This window comes from Hypomesus nipponensis, chromosome 20 (genome assembly GCF_054491055.1).
Source record: "Hypomesus nipponensis isolate SF chromosome 20, ASM5449105v1, whole genome shotgun sequence".
Taxonomy (NCBI): domain Eukaryota; kingdom Metazoa; phylum Chordata; class Actinopteri; order Osmeriformes; family Osmeridae; genus Hypomesus; species Hypomesus nipponensis.
In genome coordinates this window covers 6,511,760-6,537,500 of record NC_140380.1, presented here as the reverse complement: position 1 = coordinate 6,537,500, position 25,741 = coordinate 6,511,760, and the positions used below count along the sequence as shown (strand labels likewise).

The 25,741-nt window shown below is 51.2% G+C and overlaps 1 protein-coding gene across 1 annotated transcript in view; it reads left to right on the top strand.

Moving 5' to 3' along the window:
• The window catches only part of kctd16b (potassium channel tetramerization domain containing 16b), a 35,765-nt gene extending 10,308 nt beyond the window's left edge, over window positions 1-25,457 (top strand). Inside the window, exon 2 of the mRNA XM_084684337.1 lies at window positions 24,967-25,457. Within this exon, the coding sequence (XP_084540463.1) occupies window positions 24,967-25,457 (491 nt within the window). The remainder of the gene's footprint in view (window positions 1-24,966) is intronic.
• Window positions 25,458-25,741: the final 284 nt, after the last annotated feature.

The following is a 25,741-nucleotide window of genomic DNA, read 5'->3' as shown; positions in this document are numbered from 1 at the left end:
TCTCTCTGTCTCTCTCTCTCTCTCTCTCTCTCTCTCTCTCTCTCTCTCTGTCTCTCTCTGTCTCTCTCTCTCTGTCTCTCTCTGTCTCTCTCTGTCTCTCTCTGTCTCTCTCTGTCTCTCTGTCTCTCTCTCTCTCTGTCTCTCTCTGTCTCTCTCTGTCTCTCTCTCTCTCCTCCAGCTTTGATGAGCCGTGACAGGCACGGTGTCACGGAACATGAAAGAAACGTGTGCCGAGGCAACGGTAATTTAACAAACCGCAATTAAGATCCCCCCCACCCCCCGTTCAGCATGTCCAGACTTTTAATGTAGTCTGCCGTCACACCGCGAACGGCTCCATCATCCACCCCATCTCCTCTCCCAGTCTACCTCGTCCTGAGGTCAGGGACGAATTTCAGTCGGAGTAAAGTGAAATACCTCGAGAAGGGTTCTCTCTGGTTCAGGACTGACTGGGGGGGGGGGGGGGGGGCTGGGATTGACATTTGGGTCCTCCAGTCACTTAAGTTTGGAAGCCACACTTGCGCTGGAGGTAATACTTTTCGTCTTCAACTGAGCCGCTCCACTGAACACCCCTCTTACATAAAGAAATCCCTCCTGGTCAAAACAAGCCATAAGACTTGTCCACCGCCTCTACATGTGTAACATTTTGAAGAAAGATGACGGCATGAGTCCATTTAGCTGCTTCTTCACATCCCAACAAAGGATTCCAGTCTGTCTGGATGATAAAATGAACGGCCCCTCCTTAAATAGACGATCTTATCTTAAAGGACTTGTGTTGTCATATGAATTATGCAGATGAAGGACGGGGCAATTAAGGTAAAATGAAAAGTCATCTGTTCTCATTAGATTCTTGACAACGTCCTCCATCCATGGACTCTGTTTCACTGACAGGGAATTGGCCGGCCGTGACACAGCTCTGGAACCAGGAAGAGGAACAGGAGAAACACTGAAGATGGGAATATCTTAGAGAACTTGAAAGGTCATTACTGATAACCCCAAGAAAGATGTTACTGTGATGACATGTTTGATATGCACTCCGTCATGTCTAGGAATTAGTACAAAAGGGAAATGTTTAATTGCTCGAAAAACCTGCCACACGCACAATAGCGAGGCCCTGGAAGAAAGCACTTCAACTTTAGCATTCATGCCATCACTCGGAATGAATTAGAAACCGCTATCCAGACAAAAAGAAATAGGGCGGCATTGGAGGCAAGTAGAAGAGAGTCTTTTAAACCAAATGCCACAGCGAGCGAAGACTTCACGGAATCCTTACTTGGACAGGAAGTTAGCTGTGTTGTTCCCACAAACCCCTTCTCTAAATGTCATGTGTGGGTGCCTGAAAAAGAGGAGCCACTTTGCCTGGAAATGTTGGTGCGCCTCTCAGTCAAAGAGAGTTAAAGAGCAACCAAGAAGCGTCTAGAAGCACAGAGACGTGCGTTCGCGCTGCCCAATGTCGCCCCCATCCCACTATTTCAACATCAAGGTGTCCGTCTTAATGACTGTGCGACGCCATCACACGGCTCCCTAACTAAGACTGCCAACTAGCAGTTAAAGGAAATCCTTTCCATCCCTGTCAAAAAAAACAACCCAAAAAACAACAGATCGGCTTTGTGTGCAAGTGCGCGTTTGGAGATGGACGTCGACAAGATTAGGTTGGCGCTTCATGAGCGCAAAACGTCCTCGTCTGCGCCGTTAGAAAGGCTGAAACAACAAACAAACAACAGGACTTTTGTCTCATCAACAATTTTAAGAGCGAGCTCAGAACAGCAGAACAGCCCAAGTCAGGGCCAGAGCTAGCCGGCGCCGAGCGCTTTTCAGACCGAGGTGTGCCGGGCGAGTACCCGAGGCGCTCCCGGAGGTGCCCAACGCCGGTGCGATGGAACAACTCAGACGAGATGTGCTCCGACATCTCCGGTTTTGAATGACGTCACCTTGTTGATGAGGAGGCATGGGGGGGGATAGAGCAGGGAGGAGAAGGAGGGGGAGGAGGAGGATGGGGAGGGGGAGGGGGAGTGGGAGGAAGAGGATGGATAGGAGAAGGATGTGTAGGACAGGGAGGCGGAGGATGAGTAGGCGATGGAAGGAAGCAAAATGAAGGATTAAAGGAGGAGGAGGAAGAGGAGGAGGGGGACCAAGCGGCACAGAAAGGGGGAGGGAGGTAGAAGGATGAAAGGTAAAGAGCAAGGAGAGCAGGGAGGGTGAGGAGATGGTCTGTGCGGTGGAGTCTGGAATAAACAGTGGGAGAGGAGCTGAATGCTGGTGCCCCGAGGAGCAGCAGTGACTGGCAGGGAGGAATATTGTTCCGAGCATTCCTCAATGACAGCTCCAAGTTCCCCTAACTAGGCCCGCAACAGGGTTGAAGTGGGAGGGAGTTCCTTCGAGGGACAGTCGGCGTCGTTGATTTAGCGAAAGGGGCGACGACTGCCGCCGAGTCGGAGGAAGCCAGACATTTACCTCTCGAGTCCGAGCGTCGATTGAACAGTCGACGCACATCGACGTTTGAATTTTTCACGCCACTCCCCCCCCCCCAAAATGGAGAAATTATTTCATTTCATTTTTTGGAACGTCTTTCCATCGTCTTCCGCCCACACACCATTAGGGAAGTTTGCATTCGCTCTTCAAACGACTCCTCCACATGTTTGAAGCCTTTGGAGATGGGTGAAGTTTCCAAGCGAGTCTTCCAGACATCAAAGCACAGTCAGGTTTCAGTGAGATGTGTGTGTGTGTGGGGGGGGGGGGGGGGAGGAAGAGGCACGTCAGCAAGACTTTATTTGGATTCCATATTCACAGAGGCCGCTGTGGAAATGCACTATTCCCGGACGCTCTTTGTAATGCTGCACTTTAGCACCCTCACGCAAGCACTCCCCGCCCCGCCCCCGCGCACACGTACGAACACACACACACCCAACATTTCACTGAATGAACTCGCCAGCAAAGCAAAGTCACACATCGGCAGCCTTGGAGAGAGAGAGAGAGAGAGAGAGAGAGAGAGAGAGAGAGAGAGAGAGAGAGAGAGAGAGAGAGAGAGAGAGAGAGAGAGGAGGACGGAGCGAGGGAGGTATGTGAAGAGGGCCGTGACGATTTTGCGCTTTGAGGAGTAGTGGCTTGATGAGACAAACACCCTGTCCCCACCCCTGGCACCCCCACACCCAGAGGTCCTTCACCACTCTGTCTCTCCTTTCCTTCCTTTTACTCCAGTTGGGTCCATTGCGCTGACAGCCATCCCTGTTCTGAAATCACCCAGAATGCCGTGTGTTCGGCCCGGTTGAGAGCTGAGGTTCGACGAACTACATTGTGGCAGTTCGACCGTGGATATCGTTGAAATTGGGCCAGGTCCGAGCCGGCAAACAGACCATGAAGCTGAACACCTGGAGGTTGTAGGTGCAGCCAAACACAAAAGCCGACGTTACTAACATCTTCTATGTTTCACGTGAGCTATATGTGCCGTGTTATTTGCTCCGTGTTCACACGACAGTAACAGCATTCTCACTTTTGGGAACGCTTGTTCACAAACAGCTTCAACACTTTTGCATACATTCCATTTCAGACAGCAGGTCCAAGTGTTGATTCAAAATGGCTGATAAAAGAAATACATATTTTGGAGCCCAAAATAATTGACATGTTTGGACCGGTTCAAACAGTTCACCTTTGGTGGTAGCGTATGGTTCTGCTTCATAAATCGTTTGGCCTGAGAATGCAATAACTTTAAATGATGAATCAGAGGCAGGGAGCTGTACGATATCTAACATCCCCCAGACAGATAGAGTGAAACAGTAGTGTGGTAGAGGAAGCAACACACAGCAACATGAGATGGGCCATCTTTGACTGTAAATACAATGAATGATGAATACCAGCAGGCTCTGTGTGTGTCTCTGTGTGTGTGTGTGTGTGTGTGTCTGATGATGATGAACCAACAGAACCGATCAGTGAATGTGCAAAACGTGAAGGGTAGTGGAATATAGAATGGTTGGAGGGGGGGGGGGGGGTAGGGGGGTAGGGTGTTGGTCAGGGTGTTCAGGATGGTGTTGGAACATTCCGGGCGGTACCATACGTGCCAGCCTGCCATCAGAGCGCTTGGGGGTGGGGGGGGGCTGGGGGCGATCAGTCGTCAATTCTCCTTCCTGCACGCTCGATATGAATGTGATTAGAAGACTCCAAATTGCTTCTGGGCAAAGCTTTTAGCTCCTCGTTCGTCCACTAACCCCACCCCCCTGGCCCCCTCTCTCTCTCTCCCTCTCTCGTTCGTCCGAGTGGTTGTCTCCACCATTCAGCCATTAGACCGTTAAAGGTCTGCTGGATGTGAACTACCTCTATTGCGAGGGACCCCGCTACTCCATTTTCACTATCACCACCAATATAATCATCACCATCATTCACGGATCCATTCGGACCGGCCTCGCATGCCCGAGCGGAGGCGCAGCCCTCGCTAAATGCGTGCTGAGCAAGGATAAATGTTGCAGCAGGGGTGGTCGCATGCCATGACGAGTACCCTCTTGGGTGCTCGGCGGTGTGTGTGTGTGTGTCTCTTGCTGAGTGTCAGGGTCTGGAGAGGTCAGCGTTCTATCTCATCGCATTACGGCGCGCGCGAAGACGGCGTCGGCGGCGGCGGCACTGCATTACCGCGTCAATTTCCAGGACATTATGCAGGCCGCTTACAGTTTGATGGAAGTAGCCATCGTGAAAGCGTTCTCTTTCTTTTACAGGGTGGGTGGGGGGGGGGGGGGGAGTGGGAGGGTTACACAGAAGGGGCAGATCATTACTTGGCCACCTCTTCTATGCTAATTCCTATTAAGGAGCCTTGACGCTGATGCGAGTGCTCGAGCCAGCTGAGGGGGCTGAGAGAGGGGGGTGGGGGGGTGGGGGGGGGGTGGGGGCCGCTCTGCGGGCCCAGTGATGGATCTGCTCCGCATCGACCCCTGACCCCCGGGACGCTGCGCTGCGCCACACCAGCCCATAATGCACAAAGGCACACAAACATCCAGTGCGCACACACAATAATACACACACACACAATAATACACCCACACACAATAATACACCCACACACAATAATACACACACACACAATAATACACACACACACAATAATACACCCACACACAATAATACACACACACACAATAATACACCCACACACACACAATAATGCACACACACACACACACACAATAATACACACACACACACAATAATAAACACACACAAATATACACACACACACACACACAATAATACACACACGTGCACATAAACATCCAGTGCACACCCACATTAATACACTCCCACACACACAAAAATACCAGACGATAATACACACACGCCCACACAATAATACACGCACACGCACTCACAAACATCCGGCACAAGCGCACACACACAAACGCCCGGCGCGCGCGCCCACACGCGCAGCGCACAAAAGCAGAGCTATGATTTATACATGCTGATGTGACACGGCTTCTTCATAGGCCGTTATCAATCACTGTCAATAACGGTCATACTCGATCAGTTCCACCGTCCTCAGTCAGAGACTGGGAGGACAGAGTCTCGAGGAGGCTCGTCGTGATAATATGCCCGGGAGATAATCTCACAGCCCGGGTCAGCTCTCAGAGCCATGTGACCATGTCAATTAAGAGCAGAGCGCCTGATGGACGCCCACCCCACCCCTCCCCCCCGCAGGCTGGCTGGCGAAGTCAGCTCAGGGAACGTTCCGGAGAGGAGGAGGAGCGAGAGGGGGGGGAGAGGGCGGAGGGACGTCCGCCGGCGCCCGTCAGAGTGAGATGCGCCACCGCGGCTCAGCTCCCCCAGCTTAGCCCCCCCCCCCCCCACCCCTCCCGCCCCCCTTTCCCCCCCGGGTCTGGCACACCATGTAGCCGCGGTGCGGTTGGGCACGGTTGAAGCTAATGCCCGACCCCCGCCCTCGCTGCCTCCCCCGTGCCTGTGGGGGGGGGGGGGGCACATGCGTGCAGCGGCTTGACAAGTGCTCAGCCCCGGAGCTTCACCGCGGCGAGCCTGTCACTCGCCGGTCGCCGACCCAGCGACACAGGAATAAGGACTGGGGTGGGGGGGGGCGGGGGTTGTGGATTGAGGGTCGGGGGGGGAAGCCCCTCTCTCTCTGGAGCCCCCCAACCTCCCACCACGGAACCCAAAACACCACGCTCGCTCCTGGACTGTGCCGTCGTCGTGAGTGAGATGTCGTACGCACCGACCACTTGTTGACAACGAGTAGGTCCTCTACAGGGAAACCTTTTCTGAGGGCCCAGCCTAAGGCAGACAGTATTTCATTGTAAAAAAAAAAGCCCTCTTAACATTTACATTTTAGTCATTTAGCAGACGCTCTTATCCAGAGCGACTTACAGTAAGTACAGGGACGTTCCCCGTGAGGCAAGTAGGGTGAAGTGCCTTTGCCCAAGGACCCAACGTCGGTTTGCGCAGCCGGGGATCGAACCGGCAACCTTCTGATTACCAGCCCGATTCCCTAACCTGCTCAGCCACCCGACCACCTGACTCCCTGACACCTTAACCCTGTTAAGTCGTCTCCTTTTCCCTGTACAGGTGACGCCTCTGGGTCGTTCCCGGCAACCTTGAAGAGGCTTTTATTTTGGGGCGCTTCTGGCGAGGACTCCTTTCCTCCCCCCTGCGCATTTCTGTCAGATCGCTGAGAAGCAACTTCATTACAAAGACACAGTTTCAATTCGATAAACAGTGATTTGTGGGCCCGTGGAGTTCCGTGCATGAGTGAGTGGGCCTCCTGTTGTTGCGGTGCTCTCATCTAATTGCTTCAGCAGACGGGAGGAAACTAAGGGGGTCAAGTGCTGCCGAAAATAATCCCCTGCACCCATTAACCCCCCTCCCCTTCCCAGTGATGTGGGAGACAGGGAGCCCAACTGTGTCTGGGCTCGATTCTCTCACCAACTGGGCTGCAGACAGACTTCTGATACCCCGGTGCTCCTCCAGGTGAAAAATCACAGCTGCAGGCCCCGGGCTCGTCCCAGCCCACAATCCCTGTACAGAGAGGCCTGGCTTGTGGGGGTGTCTGGCGGTGGTTGAGCTCTCGTCTTGGCGAGACACCGGAGAGGTAAGCAACAGACGGTCTCTGAGGGGTCAGATCACAGTATCAGGCAGCCTCCGTCTTATAGCCGGTCAATACTTTCATGCCGAGTGGCGCTTGTGTGGGTCTCTCTCTCTCCTCTCCCTCTCTATACACACACAGTACACAAACACACACACGGCCCGCTCTCCATTGTTCGCTATTGTTGCCTACTCTTCTTCCTCTCTCCGCTTCCTTCGCTCTCCCCGGTTCACCCCCGGAGAAAGAATACCGCCGTTACCGAGGTGACTCGTTTTCCCACATAGCTATTTCAATGTTGGGGGGGGGGGGGGGCAAGGGGAGGACTGTTCATTACATTTCCTAAATGTCGAGCCCATTGATCGTGGCCCGGGCCAGTCACTGATAGATGGCCCAGACATTTGCTAAGCCCACCACGACTCGCCGGGCTGAAGGGAGGGTGCGTTGTATGTTTAGCAGTTTTATGGGATAATACTTTATGGCGCAATAGGCTGCCGCCATGGCAATATGGTTAGCAGGCACCAGCCTTCGGAGAGCACATTTGAATCAGGAAGCAATGCTTACAACCTTTCTTGACGGGTATGTGTTTATTACGGAGTGCCTGTCATTGGTGAGCGTGTGGATGCTTCGCTTTGGTTTACCCTCGTGACTCGTGATCGAGATCGCGGGACCGCTAATCCCGTTTTCCGTTGTTCCGTTACTCCGACGGCAACGTTTTCTTGTAATCTTTCCAGATGGTTCCTGTGGTGTATTACCCTAAATAAGCACACAGTAGACTGTCAGCCATTTGCTTCAAACAGGCTCGTTACTCAAGTCAATCACCATACAGGTATCTCCAGCATGCATCTAGTTAAGCTGAGAAGACTACGGCACAACAGAGTATCCAAAACTGCGAACTCGGGATTTCAATCCATCCCAGTTCCGTTCGAGTTGGTTCCTCGCGGCTCAGGCTTGGCCGTCCGTGCTGCCGTGTGTTCCATGCGGACGACTGAGGCCAGAGGCTGGAACATTGGGTCAGGAGTTTTCCTCGCTCACAATGAGCTAAAACCTCCACGACTTGCATTATTCAGCGCTGTTTACACTGTACGCGTATGCCCTACGGCGACAGAAAGGTCTGGAAACACTCCGACATGTCTAGGCTCCCCATTTTCCGTGTACTTGTGGCACGGTGTCCCTACTGTCCGTCCTGGCAACCCGGGAACCCCGATTTGGCGGTGTCCGCGCCTGTCAGGGAGAACCACGCAGTGCACACGTCAACATTTCAGGGCTGCGTTCGCTGCTGTGTGGGAAGCATTGTTCAGAACCGGGTCTCGTGGTCAGTGTGCGGGGTTGGGTTCAGGGTGTGTCTGTTTGTGTGTGTGTGTGTGTGTGTGTGTATCTGGTCCACTCAGACCAGCGGGGATAAAGACATGGGGCTGTGGCTTCTCTCTTCTGCTCATGTGAACAAAACACTGTTTGCATTTCTAATGAACGGCGCTCTGAAAGGCACTCTGTGGTAATTGCCGAGGCGGGGGGCAGTGCACAGAAACAAAAACACCACTGGCTGCAACCCCCCAACTCCCACAACCCTCCAGCCCCCCCCCCCCCTCCCTAATTGCAGTTAATGTGGGGATGCCACTGGATGGCCCCAGCTCAGAGAGAAGGAGGCAGGGTAGGGACGGCCAGTAATCCGGCACTTTCCGGGCAGGTAATTCCCTTCAGAGTTAGAGTAGCACATCTCAATGTATACATTAGCTAAGCTCATTCTGAAGGCAAATATAGGTAATGGAAATAGCATGGAAATATATGGTAACATCCTGTAGATTTATAGTGCAATGCAATACCTCCGACTTGTGTACGATGCACCATGATATATGGTAGCACACGCATGTGTGTCAGCTTAACTTATTCTGATTGCATCCGATGAACACTTGTTCTAAGGTGGAACCACAGTAAACCCAGAGGCACATGTACCAGGCCACCCAGGGCCCCAGCATGTTCTGATCGACTGAGAATCCATTGCGACAAGACAGTAAGTTAGAGGAGAGAGTTGTCATTTCCAGTCTATTTTCAGCCCCATGTATAATTTAGCATCGAGAGCTATTTCCAGGACATCTTGCAGATGCAGATGGAGAGAGATGGAGAGCAAAGAAGAGGAGCGAAAGAGAGACAAAGATGGAGGGTGGGGGGGATGGTGGGGGGTGGGGGGGAGGGAGGGGGGGGAGGGAGGGGGGGGGGAGGAAGGGTGGGGTGGGGGGGGAGGGAGGGTGGGTGGGGTGGGGGGGAGGAGGGAGGATGGGAGGATGGGGGGAGAGAGGATGGGTGGGGGGGTGGTTTGCATCTGAAGAGATTGGTGATGAGGAGGTAATTCGACATTGGAAGCTTGGCCCTTTCTGTTTTTCATTCTGAAACCACGCCATCCCTCCCTCCCTCTCTCCCTCTCTCTCTCCCAGTCTGTTTCCCATCTGTATCGGGGTGTGCAGACAGGCGCGGAGATGCCAGTAAGCTCGTCGTCACCGTATCCAAAGAGGGAGTAAATCCCCCAAGTCCGTGACAGCAATCAGATTGGGCCACCCTGCTCGGGTCACCAGCAGTCACCTTTCTGTATGACATCTCAACTAGCGCCTCTCAGCACAGCTGGCATAGGTGAAATGACGTCAAGGCCAAAAATAACACTTCCCACCAACCCGCCACAGATATATCCAGACTTTCAAGCGGATAGCTAGCAGTCGCCTCCAACTTGGACGACGTTTGGGCCGGAGAACATTTTTCCTCCGCTTTAGTCGAAAATTCAGTTTCAGAGTGCGTGACTAACCGTAGCCCTCTGCCAGGAAAATATCTGAAATGCCAACCTCGGGGGACGTGAACTTGTCTATGTTTGTCCACACGGGGTGAGCTTTTGAGTCTCCTCACCATCCGCCGGGGCCCAAGAAGAATGGAGACAGGAAGTCAATAGTGGAGCTAATTGTCAGTTCTCGATGGGAAGATTCCGGAGAGTCCACATCCCCTTGGTCGTCCCGCCTCAGGTGACATGATTTATGGAGTTCCCCCTGAATAAGTAATCACCCCTCCGCAAACGGCCCTGCGCGTGAGAGAGAGATGGAGGGAGCGAGGACTGGGGTGTTAGGGTTGGGACGTGAGGGTAGGGAGGGAGGGAGGAGCGAGAGATGGTTAGATGAATGGATGGGCTGAGGCGGTGGGTGGGAGGGATGTGGGGAGGAGAGGAAGGGTGGGGTTAGTGGCTGGTGGAGAAGGAAAAGAGAAGGGAGAGGGGAAACAATGTGGCGGGCGGGCGGGCGGGCGGGGATGTGGATGGATGGAGGGAGAGAGGGAGGCATCAGCAAAGACGGATGGGTGAGGCAGGGGAGACGGAGGGAGGAGGCAGGGGAGACGGAGGGAGGAGTCAGGGGAGACGGAGGCAGGACGCAGGGGAGACGGAGGCAGGAGGGTTAGAGGGAGCTGCATCGAGAGGCAACGCCTCATTACCTCCAACAGGTCAAAGGACTGATGGAGCCAGGTCTCTCTAGTGACTGAATGGGGCTGCTCCAGTGCCCGCTATCATAAATATGAAAGGGCTTATTCACACACGCATGCATGCACGCACACACACACACACTGTGTGTAGAATTAGGAAACATTCTGAAGTTCTCTGCAAGCTACTGGAAGTTCTGGACTAGAGGGAGATAAGCACGTCTTTTTTTTTTCTTTTTTTGGGGGGGGGGTGTATTTCCATTCTTTTGAGGTTTTTTCCCAAAACGCTAACTCACCACATAAAACATTTCTTTGTCTCTGTTCCCCATATTCTGTGTTCACACCCAGAATTTCACCACGGTAGCAAGACTAATACGCGTTGGCCTAAGTGCTAAGCACTCCAGGAGGCAGTCTTCATCCGTACGGCGTTTCACAGCAAGCGATGCTCAACAGGCCATTACCCTAGCTGGAACAGTGAGGAGGCACACGCCGCCAAGATTGTGTGGCTAGGCGCACACGCTAATAGCTCGCTGAAAACGTACCTGGTGCTCCCGGCTAGCTCGTCCGCTCCAAATTGGACGCGGTTAAGCTGGCTTTCATCGCCGGCAATCTGAGGCTTTGGGCGAGTTGGAAAGTTCGCTAGGTCCCTTCACCTCCTGCGGCCATCAAATAAATCGAAAGGAGCTCGTTTTGACATTGTCACTGTTCCCGCCTGGCCGTGAAACAGCACAATGTAGAGACAAGCTCCAATACAAATGCCCCAGAGGAGCACCTTCTGCACAAAGGGAAGACTAAATCAAGTGCACCTCATGTGTTCCGTGTCACTTATTACTTTTAGGAGCATCGGGAGGATGCTAGCCATTTTGGAAGACTCTCATTACTAAGATATAGATACAATCAGTTATCGACTGGATAGGTCTTTGTGGTGCTATTCTAGCTGTTGCATTGAAACCAAATTGCAAATAGCTTCTTGGCTAAGCAGGGCATACCAGTCGTTTAGTTGCCTGTTCAATGAAGCAGATCCCGGCTAATGTGACTCATCTCATGCTGTGCATATTCAAGAGCAGTCTTTAAAAGAATACGTTATGTAAGTTTAGTGTCGAGCAGTGGTTTATTGAAGGTTTCAGCAATGCCCCATTAGCACATGAGCGTGTCATTTTAGAGGACTCTCAAGAGGAAGGGAATTATTTGGTATATATTTTTTTTTTTCTTCAGCCAGGTGTGGTCTTTTGGTCAATTAAGGCGAGTTAATTCAACACCCAACAGGATTACTGACCTAGGTCTGACGCATAACTGTCGTTATTGAATACGACTAGCTAGGTGCGTGGAGGAAACAGAGATAAATGGGCAAACACACAGAAACACATTCCCAACTTTCCAGACCACCCCCACAGCCTGACCCAAGACGACACCACCACCAAACTGAACAACAGAAGAAGAGGCACCTTTCATCTCCTCCAGAAGAACAAATAGATCCACGTTTTTGTTTCATGTGCGCCTTTTCTACTTTATAGACACGCAAAGCATTGTGGGAAGGCTTCTGTGATTTTTTTGGGGGGCTCCCTTTGTCTCACCCACGTTCCTTCTACTCTGTCTCTTACACACACGTACACACACACACAAATACACACACATACACACACTGGTGCTAGACTCACAGCGGTGAGAGCTGCTGTATTATTTTCCACTTCTCTGGCTCATCTCTATTCAATATTCTGGTCGGGGAAGATATTCATTTTACAGAACCAGGTCACCGCCAAAATCAGGTCACAGGAATGGAAAAAAAAAGCAAAATGCAACAACAGTCGAAAAAAAATGTACAAAAACAAACAAGTGAAACGGAAAGCGCCATCGGTAGAATATACTCATTTGTGGGTGGGGAAGGTAAAGGGTGGGAAATGGGAGGCTGCTGCTGTGTTTGTATGCCACACTTTGTCACATATTGCAATGTACTGTATTTCTCTACTGCTGAACTGGTAATCTGCTATTTATTACGACGCTCTGTCCTTGTACTGTCCTTCCTACCAAGCTGCGGTGTTTGATCTAAGGGACTGATTATAGGAATCAGTGTGTGTGTGAGTGTGAGAGTGGGAGGGGGCAATGTGTGTGGGTGTGTGTGTGTGAGGGCCAGTGTGGTTGTGTATGCGTTCAGGATAGATCACACAAAAGAAGGAGAAATGATTGCAGGGAAAGAAGCTAAGGATGGTTACAGATCAGGAGAGGTGGAGGACAGGCTGCAGACTGAATCTGAGTGACAGAGAGATAGAGATAGACAGAGAGAAAGCGAGAGAGAGAGAGAGAGAGAGAGAGAGAGAGAGAGAGAGAGAGAGATTAGGAGGCAATATCAGCCTGTCCATCAACGTCACAGTGCCTGGGTCCAGTAAGCCGTCTCATATATCCGTCTGGAAGGACGGACAGACAGACAGACAGACAGACAGACCACTGCTGCCTGCCTGCTTCTCTGTCTGGGTCTGTGATTTCACCCCTCATCCCACCACATCCTGTCTCATCCCATCACATCCTGTCTCTCCCCTCAATCTAACTCAAGAGCATTTTGTTGATCACGCTGTGAATCATTTAGAGGTGCTAAGTTTAACTCAGACTGGGCTGATCCTAGTGTGATTAACAAGGTCATGTATCTAGCCAGGTATAAGCCCCTTAGTCAGACGTTTGTAATACCAATTAATTGGCTCTCTGCCCACTATGCTAATGAATCCAGTGTTGAGGAGTTTGGGGGAGAGAGAAACTTAGGCCAAGACTACCTGAGGGGGCCTTGAAGGCTCTTCCACAGACTCCCTCTAATTGGTGGATTAGAATAAATGCTTTTGAGGAATATTCCGAGTTCAATAGAGCACAGCAGACCACCAAGCGAGACCAGAACACAAAACTGAGAGACCAGGAAGCTAGACCGGAACACAAAACAGAGAGACCACCAAGCTAGACCAGAACACAAAACTGAGAGACCACCAAGCTAGACCAGAACACAAAACTGAGAGACCACCAAGCTAGACCAGAACACAAAACTGAGAGACCACCAAGCTAGACCGGAACACAAAACAGAGAGACCACCAAGCTAGACCAGAACACAAAACAAAGAGACCAGGAAGCCAGACCTGGAGACCAGCAGAGAGACCATCAGACTTAGAGAGACCATCAGACTAGATCAGGGAACTGAGGAGAAATATCACCATGTTAAACCGGGATCCGGGACAGATCTGGGCCACTTAAAGACCAGTAAGTTTATGTGGAGTCAGCATTTTTGGGGGGATGGATCAAAATTTGATGGATCTCAAGTCAACCATTAGACCAAGAAAGTATCTTCATGTATTTGCATGTCATGTATGAGATTGTGATTCTACGTCAAGAACATGGAACCAATTCTAGTAGCTCATCTCATTGCCAGTATAAGTTTGTCCAAAATGGTGTTTTTGCAGAACGCGTGTGACACCTCAAAGACGGAGGGTTTAGCGGTGTCAGTGCAATTTCGTGAAAGTGACTGGCTATCTGATACAAGGTAAATAAGGGGTGGGGTGGGGCGAAATATAATTTCCATTTTCTGAGACAACCTCTGGTCCTTCAATTTATTTTCTTGTCAATGCTGACATTCTGTGTATCGTCTTGTTCTTGGCTGTTTGATGGGAAAAAATAAAAATGGCACATTGCATAATGACAACAGTCAGTTTGAGATGAAAATAAAGGATTTACACACATCCACAGTTCTTTTCTGTGGGTGGCTGGTTGAAGATGATGATGATGAGGATGGCAATGAGGAAATAGTATGATTAATTCTCAATCCCACAGAATTTTTTTCACAAGCGATTCTTTCACATTTCACTCCGAAATTGGGCCTCGAAATGAAGTTAGAGATGTCTGCAGTCAATAAATTATTAAAGTCAGCATTTTTCATTTGACTAAATGTGCTCTTCTGGCTCTTTGTCAGAATACGTTTCTCTGGAAGACCTATCTATCTACCTATCCAGCAACTTTTTCGAAAGATGTGCCATCAAAGTCCCCCCAAAAAAGAATCCAAACACAGCAGAACATTCAGTCCCAAGTCGTGATGAATTATTTGGGGACGGCGAGGGGATTGCGCGCGCAGAAGACCATTGGCTCAAGCAGTGGCATCGATTTACCTTTCTGCTCACGACTGAAAGAGACGTGGAAGAGAAGTTGACAAATCCATGTCCCTCAGCAAGTCGGGGGGGAAACCATAACACGCTAACCGTGACAAATGGACTGCGGTCCTCTTTACGTTGGGCTAACTAAGGAGGGTGGACTGGAGGGGCTCTTCCACGGCAGTCGAAACCGAGGGCATGACACGTCATTTAGCATCGCGCCTCCATCCATCCCCTCCGCAATCACTTAGGTCGAAGCAGGGACACTATTAGGAGGGTGAGTTTAGCTGGAGGGAAGTCCGTCTGTCTGCGATATTGATATGGATGTTTCCCAAAAAAAATCGACAACAACGTTTTTGGATGGGGGAGGTACGTTTTGGCTCTGGTCCAAAACAGTTACCGATGAAAACGAATGGAGGAAACGAGAAAAATTGGGGTGAAGAGGAGATAAGGGAATTGGGGGGAGGGGGGGGGCGGGGGATTGGCTGAGGGCCAGAATAGAGACCAGGAGCATCAGCATCCGGTAGCCTTCGTGAGACGGGAGAGAGGTTTTCTTTTCCGCGGGGGGCTGTCACGCAGTGCCGAGCTCGCAGTGTCTGTCGAGGGTAGCGGCAGCTGTTCTTAGCCGTCCGTCTCGGCAGTGCTCGCCTTGTTCACACCCGTCTACCTTTATAGCTCGTCGGCATCTGCCTTGTCCCGCAATCGCAGACTTGACGAGCCTTCCAGGGATGATATTCTTTCGCAAATGGGAAGGCATAAAACAAACCAGGCGAGAGCCCCCCGCCCCCACCCCCCACCCCCCTGCCACGCACCAGTAAACCCAAGCGCAGTGGCCGTTGAAACAGAAACCAGTTATCCAGTTTTTTTTCTTTGTTTGTTTTTTATTGAGCCCAGAGAGACCCTTGAAGGCGCACAGAGAAGCGGAACTATCCAGATGGAGGCGGGGTTGCCACGAGGTTGACCGTTTCCCTTCAATCCCCTACCTCCCCATCGAATGACAAACCACCCATTTGGGTCGAACGTCGAACTGGTTTTGCACCTGCCACACTTCTATGCCCCCCCCCTCCCCCATCCGCTGAACGTGTTACTTTCCCTTTGCGGTAGAATGAGAGAGGTGCTCCTGAGAGGGAGGGTATATGGGTCCACAGAAGACCTACAGGGCACAGAAGACACTTAGATCGATAGGGGCGGGCGGTGGGTGTGCATGTACAATAGAGGCTTACTTTGTTGGAAATCGTTGGAAGCACACAGAATATTGTTGATTGTCGGTGGTCGTGTTGAGTCAGGGTGTGAGGCCTCTTAACTCCCCACAGTTGCCGCACAATGTTGTTTTCCGTTATCGTGACTGGAACATTCCTAATCTCACGAAGGCGCATGCTGTCCTGTAGAAGATGTGGAGACACGTTCCATTTGGGTACAGGAAGTTCTATTCCCAGACCCACTATGTGAGTGGAGATGGAATGCCTTATGGTTTACTGTGAGACACACACATGCACACTCACAAGCCAGCATGCATGTATGCACACACACATGCATGGACACACAAACACAAACTCCCAAACAGACACACAAATACGTTAGATGTGTCGAAAAGCCAGGGAACTTAATGATATTCCATTTTTAAGAAACTCCAGAGACAAGTGTTAGTGTTATAATTACAAAAGTTGTCATACATAATGATCCAACTCTCTTTTTTTCTTTCTTGCTCTCTTTCACGCACACACACATACACTTCCCCTAGATACATACATTCATTGACTCAGTTTCCAACTCGTCAAACAGGCGCAGAAGGAACTTGTATCAAATTTAATAGCGTCAATACTGCCAGGGGGGGGATGGGGGGGGACTGAAAAAAACAGCGCAGTGCTAAATATTGAGAATTCAATTAACCACATTGGCTTTTGAGGCACAGTCCATCTGAACACAATTGCACGGACATTGCCAAGCTCCTTCTGCCTCCCTTGGTCTTAAGTTGAGGCATTCATATTCACACACCCTTTAAGTCACAGCTGTAAGCTTACAAACACGTCTTTATTCTAAGCTGAATTACCATACTGTCTTCTCTAATACGTGCGTGCGTGTGTGTGAGTGTGTGTGTGTCCTATATTCTCAGAGCCGTTTGCCTTCCATCTACCCAGCATGCACTGTTCATAATGAGGCCCCTGGGAGCGGGTACATTGATTCCCAGACTGTTCCCAGTGCCGTCTGACTCTCAAGCCCTGCGTTTTGGCGAGCGCGCCAGGATGAGAACAGAGAAGGCCTAGCGTCATCGTTCTGTGAAGTTCGCAAATGTATTCCTTTCTTTATCCATCCTTCGGTCCGGAGGGGTTCAGCTGGTGCGTGCGTGCCATCATTTGTGACTCACTCATGAGAACGCAGTCATGTGACTGAACGCTGGACGCCTTCCTGCACGGCCTGATGTGACGGGTGATTTGTGGGTTTTCAAGCAGCTGTTGGGAAGCCGTTTTTTGGCGAAGGTAGCAACGTCTGGCACAGAGACGTCCATCCCACGTTGCAATCGCGAGGGACTAAACTTCACGCTTCAAGTTTACTTCATTGAATGTACAACATGTGGTACATTTTAAGTTCCTATAATATTTTCTACATTTTGTCAGAAATATGAAAATGTTATTAAGCTCTCATTTCATTCATTTAAAGTGTATTGTAGTATAGTGTTTTCCCACTGTTGTAACCATCAATAAGTTATTTTTAGTGATGGACGACAATTAACCTGCTGACGGATGACACGTCTGCCAACGTGTCATAGTAAAAAAAAAAGAAACTAGTGAACTAGAAACTAAAGTTAACGATCAACAATTCTTTACCCCATTCAAGTTTGCTCTTTTTTTTGCTAATTTACAGGGTAATGTAGAAAAGTGTCGAAAGAAGAGAAGGTTCATTCAAAGCCCTGTTTGAAAAAGCACTGACAGTAGCCGGAACCACAAGGCTTCGAGAACATTAGGCCAACAGCTGTCCGTACAGCCACAGAGATAGTCAAAAACAGTGATAGGGAATAGTTTAAAGTAGCCAACCCAATTGGCCAGCCAGTCCATCCTAGCTCCGGCTAGCTCAGGTTATCCCAGCCTAGCCCAGCCCAGCCTAGCCCGGTCTAAACTATGACTCATTGATAGACTAACTGACCTACTGAGATCTGATTAATGCAGCTGGACACACATCTGCGCTGATCCCTTCTTTAAAAAAAATCCTCGGATAAGCATCTTATAAGACATGGAACTGCAGAGGGGACAGATGAAAGGAGACAGGGAGGAGGGGGCAAATCAAGTTTGAAAAAAGGGGAATAGGTAAATAGAGGGGAACAGAGTGAAGGAGCAAGGAACAGATTGTAAGATAGATAAAGAGATTAGAGGGAGAGATGACCAGAAAGTGGGGGAGAGAGAGAGATGGAGAGATAAGTGGAGGATTTAAGTCCGATACAGCCTATTGATCTGACACCTTTCAATCCCACTGCCTTTAGAAAAGAGCGTATCTCTGAGAGCCCGACGGCTTGCGAGGCTTTTTTTTTTCTTCTTCTTCTTCTTCCTCTCCAGGAAGCGCAAACGGCCAGGTTAATTGTTTTCATTAAAAAAAGGAAGGTGGACGAGGTGGCGGGGAGGGAGGGATGGAGATACAACTGTGTGTCCTGGAGCCAGTGTCAGAGGCATCCATTATCGCCGGGTCCCCATCTATCACTGGGGAGGGGGAGGGGGGGGTTGTGTCGTTACGGCAACGAGTTGACACTCTGAATGCAGCATCAACACTTTGCTACTGCGCTGAAGCCCATGAAGCAGCCTGACGAGCGAAGCCATTATGTTCGCTGTCCACAAGCCCCTTCGAGAGAGAGACATAGATGGAGGGAGAGAGAGAGAGGGGGAGAGACAAGAGGAGAACAGGCGGAGAGAGAGAAAGGGATGACTCCGGGGCCGTGCCGGCGTGTTCGCTGTCCGGTGGGGGGTGGGGGGGGGGCCGAGAGAGAAAGAGACGGCTTTGAGGGCCGTGCAGACGTGGGCCGTCTATAAGAGATGCCCGGAAAGACGTGAGGATGAGGGGGAAGATGAGGATGGAGGAGGTTAAAGAGAGGGGTGAAGGAGTGAAAGAGAAGGGCGCCGTGGCCCTGAAGGGCCGTGTCCTCGCTTCGAGCCAAACTGACCGCTGAGAGGGAAAGGTTCCGGAGGGACAGGACACTGGAGACCGAGGGTGACGAGGCAGGAGGCACGGAGGCAGAGGAGACAGGACACTGGAGACAGAGGAAGATGAGGCAGGACACACAGAGGCAGAGGAAACAGGTGACTGAGAGGGAGGAGACGAGAGAGAAGGAGACTCCAGAGTGAAAAAGGCAGGGAGAGAGGAGCTGCTGTCAGAGGAAAAGGAGGAAGAGGCAGCGAATGGGGGAAAGGGCAGGAGAGAGAGATGGAGAGAGAGGCTGGAAGCAGAGAAGACAGAGGCAAAAATGAGACTGAGCGAGTGGCGAGGTGGGAAAAAAGTAGAGGAAAGAGAACAAATCAGAGAAACACAAGAAGAGAATGAGTGAAAAGTAGAGCAGTGCAAGAGGGAGATGAAAGGATGAATCAGAGAGAGGGAAGGTAAAAATAAATAAAGCATGGCTGACACAAAGCCAAAGAAAGAGTGGTAGACAGAGTGAGAGAGAGAGAGAGAGAGAGAGAGAGAGAGAGAGAGAGAGAGAGAGAGCTGGAAGGGGTCCGGCCTCAGTTGATTACGACCATGCTATTGTTTGCAGATTAGCGCACGGCATTTGTGGAGAGATCATCAGTTCATAATTCAGCCCTGGACTGTGTGTGGAAACACGTGTTTGCATAGGAATCGAGCACGCCACAGCTTTGGCAGTGCTCTTTTCACAGTAGCAATCATCACGAGTCAACAGTGTGGATGGAAAAGATGAGTACTGATTCAATTTGGGAATGGATGGGGGGGGTGGGGGTGGTGGTGGGGGTCATTTAAATATTGGAGTCTTGACTCCAACTCTGCTCCACACCTGAGGGGGGAGGAAGACAATCCCATGGGACACAGGAACTAATAGGATTCAAGCGATTCTCCGTGGATTCAGGTAATGCTTTGGCGCAAAGATGAGATAATCCCTCTGGAGGACGGCGGTACCGAGCCAGAGGCTTGCCGCTTGCGGACTCTGGAGGGGGGGGGCCGTCTGCGCCTCCCTGGCTGCCCACGGAGCCGACCCAAGCTGGGAGTCAGGTGGCTGAGCAGTTAGGGAATCGGGCTAGTAATCTGAAGGTTGCCAGGTCGATTCCCGGCCGTGCCAGATGACGTTGTGTCCATGGGCAAGGCACTTCACCCTACTTGCCTTGGGGGGGAATGTCCCTGTACTTACTGTGAGTCGCTCTGGATAAGAGCGTCTGCTAAATGACTAAGTAAATGCAGGCTGGCTCGTCATTTCGACGTCACTGACACGGCGAGGATGAAGCGATCAGTGAGTTGAACAGGGCTGCTGGAGGCTAGTGGCCCCGCCAGGACCGTTGTGTGCCAGGGCGAGGCTACAGTCTAGTATTATGCCTTGTGCCAGTGTCTAGTGTCTGCCATTGCCACGGCACGCCATTGGAATAGTGTCTACAGTCAGGGCTATCTTGAAAAGAGAACGGTTTCACTCGAAGAGGATAAAAGACACTAGAGCCTGGATCGAATGCATCAAATAGACCCTAAAGTAGTTTAGGGGAAGTTTTAGACCATTTCAACTGGAGGGGGGGGGGGGCACGATGGGGCCAGTTACATAAAACATGACTGTTGTCCTATAGTTTTCTTCACTGCATTGCAGGCATTAACAGGCAAAAGACCAAGTTTATGATAGTTCAGGCTCTACAGTTAGTTGGGCCGCAGGGGGGTACAAGTCTTGTTGTCACAGGGGCATCGGCTGATGAACCAGTTCCCGGCTGGTTGCATCAGTATAACTAGATAAAGTGCAGAGCTGCCGAGGTAGTTCTTGGGCAGGACGTGTAGGTCAGGGGGAGGGGAAACATGGGTGAGCACAGCCCTAGAAATGCATCATCCCTGGGTACTAAGATCCAGGCTGAGCCCGCCTCTGAACGGATGCTGTTGAGGAGAAGACCAGCAGCTGCGATACATCCACACCACTAATTGGACCAGTTTACCCGAGACCGGTCACTCGAAATGAGTTTACAGCCCAATATATAAACTCAAAAAGAACAAAAAAGGACCAATTCCCTCCCTCTCCCTCTTTCTCCCTCTCTCTCCCTCTCTCTCCCTCTCTCTCTCTAGCACTGGAAATAGATGTGTCTAATTAAGCTTAAGTCTCGATGACAGGCAGTGGGGGGGATACAGAAGCCCCCTGAACGGTTTCACACACACACACACACACACACACACACAGACACACAATGTCCAGACACACACACAAACAGCAAGAATGGCTGACGTCAGAGAGCTTGTTTTTACAAGAAGCCCGTGCAGATTTCGACATTATTTTCAAAATGTCTCCCCTGTAATGATCTGTTGGCTGTGCAACCCATGAATACAGAATGTATCTCTCTCCACCTTAATAATGCCAAATATGCTAATGAACTTTGCACCACCACTTTGCGCTGAAAATACACCATTGAATAATAATTTGACAGCACATTTTGACTTGAACAGCCCTTTGAGGCTGGAGATGTAACAATCACGGTTATTTGCCTTCTGTCTAACAGCTAGAGAGCAAACTGAAAATATACAGGGAAAAGTGCAGTCAGCGAAAGGCTTCGAGAATGACATTTCGAGTTTGGTTGAAGCCATTACAAACGAATCAGCTTCCTCCCCAAATGAGGAACACTCATTCAGCCTATTAAGACTCGCTGTATCGGGGGTTGGCAACGTGACAAAATGAAAGCCAAAATGACAGCAAAGGGGGGAGGGGGCCATATTTGGTGTTTTTTGTTTTTTAGTTCCACACACCTCGTTTGTCTTTCTCCCCTCGAGCGCCCCGCTACAGCCGCCACTCCCGCTTTGTCACGGGAATCAATCTGGGAGCCGCCGTCCGCTCACCTCCACCGACGCTCTGACATGTGGACATGGTCAGCGGGCGGGAGAAGATGGATCGAGAGGGGAGGGAGATGGATGGGCTGGTGGGTGAAGGAGCAGGGCAAGGTGGAGCTGGGGATTGATCAGACTGTTCGGTGGCAGGCAGAAGGCTGTCTCTAAGTGTGTGTGTGTGTGTGTGTGTGTGTGTGGCAGAGGATGTCTGAGAGGGTTTAAAGTCTCTCTTTAAACTCCTCCTCACTGAGATCGATACATTAGCGCTCGGAGAGTCTAGCAGAAGTGTGTCGGTGTGGACAAAGTCCCCTTGAAACTTCACAGCTTGATGTGCAAGCGTTCCACGTGACTCTGCATGATATGACTCCTCTACATACACAAACACACACACACACCGCAGACCATAGAACCCTGTGGTGTCTGTCTTTGCTGCACCGAGGCTGCTAAGTGACGCTAGCTGCATAGAGTCACTTTTGGAGGATTATAGGATTGAAGACAGTCATACTCGCACTCTCTCGCTCGCTCTCTCTCTCTTTCTTACACACGCACACACACGCACCCACACACAGAAGACCTGGACAGACCCGGAGAGACAGGAATCAATATGCGTGCCAGACATAAGCCTTGGTATTAAGACATTACATATTCACCCTGTCTAGTGTGGGACCTGTCTTAGATGAGCTAACTATATTATGTCCCTGTATGTTCACAAAGGATTGGACCAGAGTAGATTACCTGCACATGGAATATTCAGAGCGTTTTAATGTGCTTGGTGACTGTTGCAAGTGGGAACACACTGGATTGAATGTAGTTGCTGTGTGTGTGCGGTTTGATGTGACAGCTATTATGTGCCGTCTCCATGTATTGTACTGTACTGATCTCTATCTGAGCAACGGGCTGACATCCATGTGGTGACTCATGCTACATACTACTTGTCAGTACATGGCTTTGGTTTAAACGAACAAAGTTTGGCAAATGTATTCAGGAAAGGACTTAAGCATGTCTTTATCGTTCAAATTCACCACTTCCACTTGCGTGCACGCGATCGTTATTCGATCAAGACTGGCAGTTATTCTTTAGCGCCGTTCGGGAGGGGGAAGTTAGAGGAAGAGGTGTGCGTGGCCTTGTCCTTTGTGGCAAGCGTCCCAGTCCCCTCCTGACCAATAGCAGGCGTCTCACAGTCCCCTCCTGACCAATAGCAGGCCTCTCACAGTCCCCTCCTGACCAATAGCAGGCCTCTCACAGTCCCCTCCTGACCAATAGCAGGCCTCTCACAGTCCCTTCCTGACCAATAGCAGGCCTCTCACAGTCCCCTCCTGACCAATAGCAGGCCTCTCACAGTCCCCTCCTGACCAATAGCAGGCCTCTCACAGTCCCCTCCTGACCAATAGCAGGCCTCTCACAGTCCCCTCCTGACCAATAGCAGGCCTCTCACAGTCCCCTCCTGACCAATAGCAGGCCTCTCACAGTCCCCTCCTGACCAATAGCAGGCCTCTCACAGTCCCCTCCTGACCAATAGCAGGCTTCTCACAGTCCCCTCCTGACCAATAGCAGGCTTCTCACAGTCCCCTCCTGACCAATAGCAGGCTTCTCACAGTCCCCTCCTGACCAATAGCAGGCTTCTCACAGTCCCCTCCTGACCAATAGCAGGCTTCTCACAGTCCCCTCCTGACCAATAGCAGGCTTCTCACAGTCCCCTCCTGACCAATAGCAGGCCTCACACAGTCCCCTCCCAGGTGTCCATCAACAGCGAAGTGGCGCTGCCCGACAAGCGAAAGACGAACGAGGCTAAGGCCGTACGACGAGCGCGCGCTCGTCAAACGCGCCGCCCTCATTATGTCGGCACAGCTCCTTCTGTCTATCCCGTTCGTTTTGTTCCGACCATTTAGGAAATTGGGCCACTTGGCACATTTAGCAAGTCGTCGTCGAAAGTCACGTCCCCATTTTTCACGGCGCCAATTATGAGGATGCGGCTCTTCGATCAAAGGTTCCCCCGTTTCGCGCTGAGTGACACAAATGAATTCCGGGAGCCTTGCCCGACGCGTAAACAAAGGCGATGGTTCCTGTCAGGATGGAAGGAGGAAGGAGGGGAAGTCGTACTCGGGGTGTCTTCCGTCATCTCATTAGGGAACCGCTGTGTGGCTGTGATGGACTCTTGGCTTCTGTCGAGAGTTCTTGATGGTCTGCGGACATTCACTGTTGGGGCACCGTTCTTTTCACTGTCCATTTATATTTAAGTCAAACTGAAATGAAACGCGGTCCTCATTGAATTCCTACCGAACTTAATGAATTGTGAAAGATTCTGATTTCGATTTGATTCACCCTCTGTACAAGGTGTGAGGGACCAACTGCTGCAGAGGAGAGCAGGAATGAGGTTGTAGAACAATCTGTGACCTATTCCGCAGTACATAACGTGTAAATAAACACCACTGCTGTCACGTTGACAAGAGAGGTCTTTGTTAGTGCTCCACTCAGATAGGAAATGCCAAACTGTGCATGAATAGGGGACCTGAACATTGAACTTGCAACAGGCATGTCTCGGAAGATAGTCCTGGGAAATAGTCAATGGGAAATGTAGTCCTCCTAAGCAAACACACTGGATAAATGTAGTCCTCCTAACCAAACAGGAAAATAATTCGTCAGCATTAGATGTTCTATCCGTTGTGAAAGAGTTTGCCATGGAACGTAAATACGTTGCATTTCGGTCACACAAGATGATGTACTGCGTTGGCTTTGAGTTGCCTTCCTATTACACTACAGCCGAGAAGGCCTGAACAGTTCTGTATCGTGCTATCCAATATATCAAGTGTTTGTGTGACGACTTGTTACATAACACGCTACTTTTGGAGTGTTTGACTTGAGGCTGTCAAACACACACACACACACAGACTGTGCACACACACACACACAGACAGACTGTGTGCACATGCACACACAGTTGCAGAGGCTTGCATGCAAACAATGGGTAAATGTCAAAGGAAGTTTGCAGAGGGGCGTCTGTGCTGGTGGGATGCTTGTCCGGCTGCAGCACGTTCAAACACAGTGCTGGTCCCAGGCTCTCACATCAGAGGACTCCTTCTTAAGGCGAGTCGCCACTCTCACAGCACAGGGAAACTTAACACGCGTCACGTCGTCCAAAACCATCTGCGCCGACTTCAGACAAACTCCCCGTCTCGACGTCCACATGCAGAAATAAATTGCCGTCGTTGTTAGCGGGGTTTTTTTTTGTGTTAGTTTTTTCTCTTCATCCCGACGGTTCCGTTCCCTTTAACAGACTGGGACGTACTAACGAGCTATCTTCCGTGTTCTAACGAGGTTCTGCTTTCTGTGTTTTTTCCCTCCCAGGCGGCCCTTCTCGCTGGTCGTCGCCTCCGTGCGACTGCTGCTGCAAGCACCACAAGGGCGGCGAGGGCGAGGGCGAGAGCGGCACCTCCTTCAACGAGCTCTCCACCTCCAGCTCCGAGAGCCAATCCGAGGCCGGCTCCCCGCAGGGCACGGTCATCCGCGGCCCGGTGAGCCGCCAGGCCCTCCCTCAGCCCCGCCCCCACCCCCACGCCCACGTGCAGACGCTGGACCGGCCCCCGAAGAAGGGCCCCGTGGCCGCCCTGCAGCAGTCGGCGCAGGGGCGGAAGAGCGACCTGCTGCGCACGCTGACGGCGAGCTCGACGCGCGACACCAGCACCTGCAAGAAGCGGCCGGCCAAGGAGAAGCTCACGGCCGAGGAGGAGCTGGAGAAGTGCATCCGGGACTTCCGGAAGATCAAGATCCCCGACAGCTTCCCCGAGAGGAAGTACATGTGGCAGGCCGACCTGCTGAGGAAGCACTTCCCCGACTGAGCGCGTGGTGGTGGGGGGAGGGAAGGAGGGGAGGGGGAGGAGTTTGGAAGAAGCTGAAACCCCTGAGTGGAAGGGGGGGCGGGGGGGGGGGGGGGGGATCTGGCTCGAGCTGAAAACCTGACCAATCGCCTGAGACCATGTTCGGAGGCCGCTTGGCCTTCGCTGCTGGATCCGGGAAGGGGATCGGCGGAGGAGATGACAAGCAAGCAGAAGCATAAAAAGTCAAACGCGACTGTTCTATGTACATTATGTCCGCGTGTATGCATGGTATGTGTGTGTGTGTG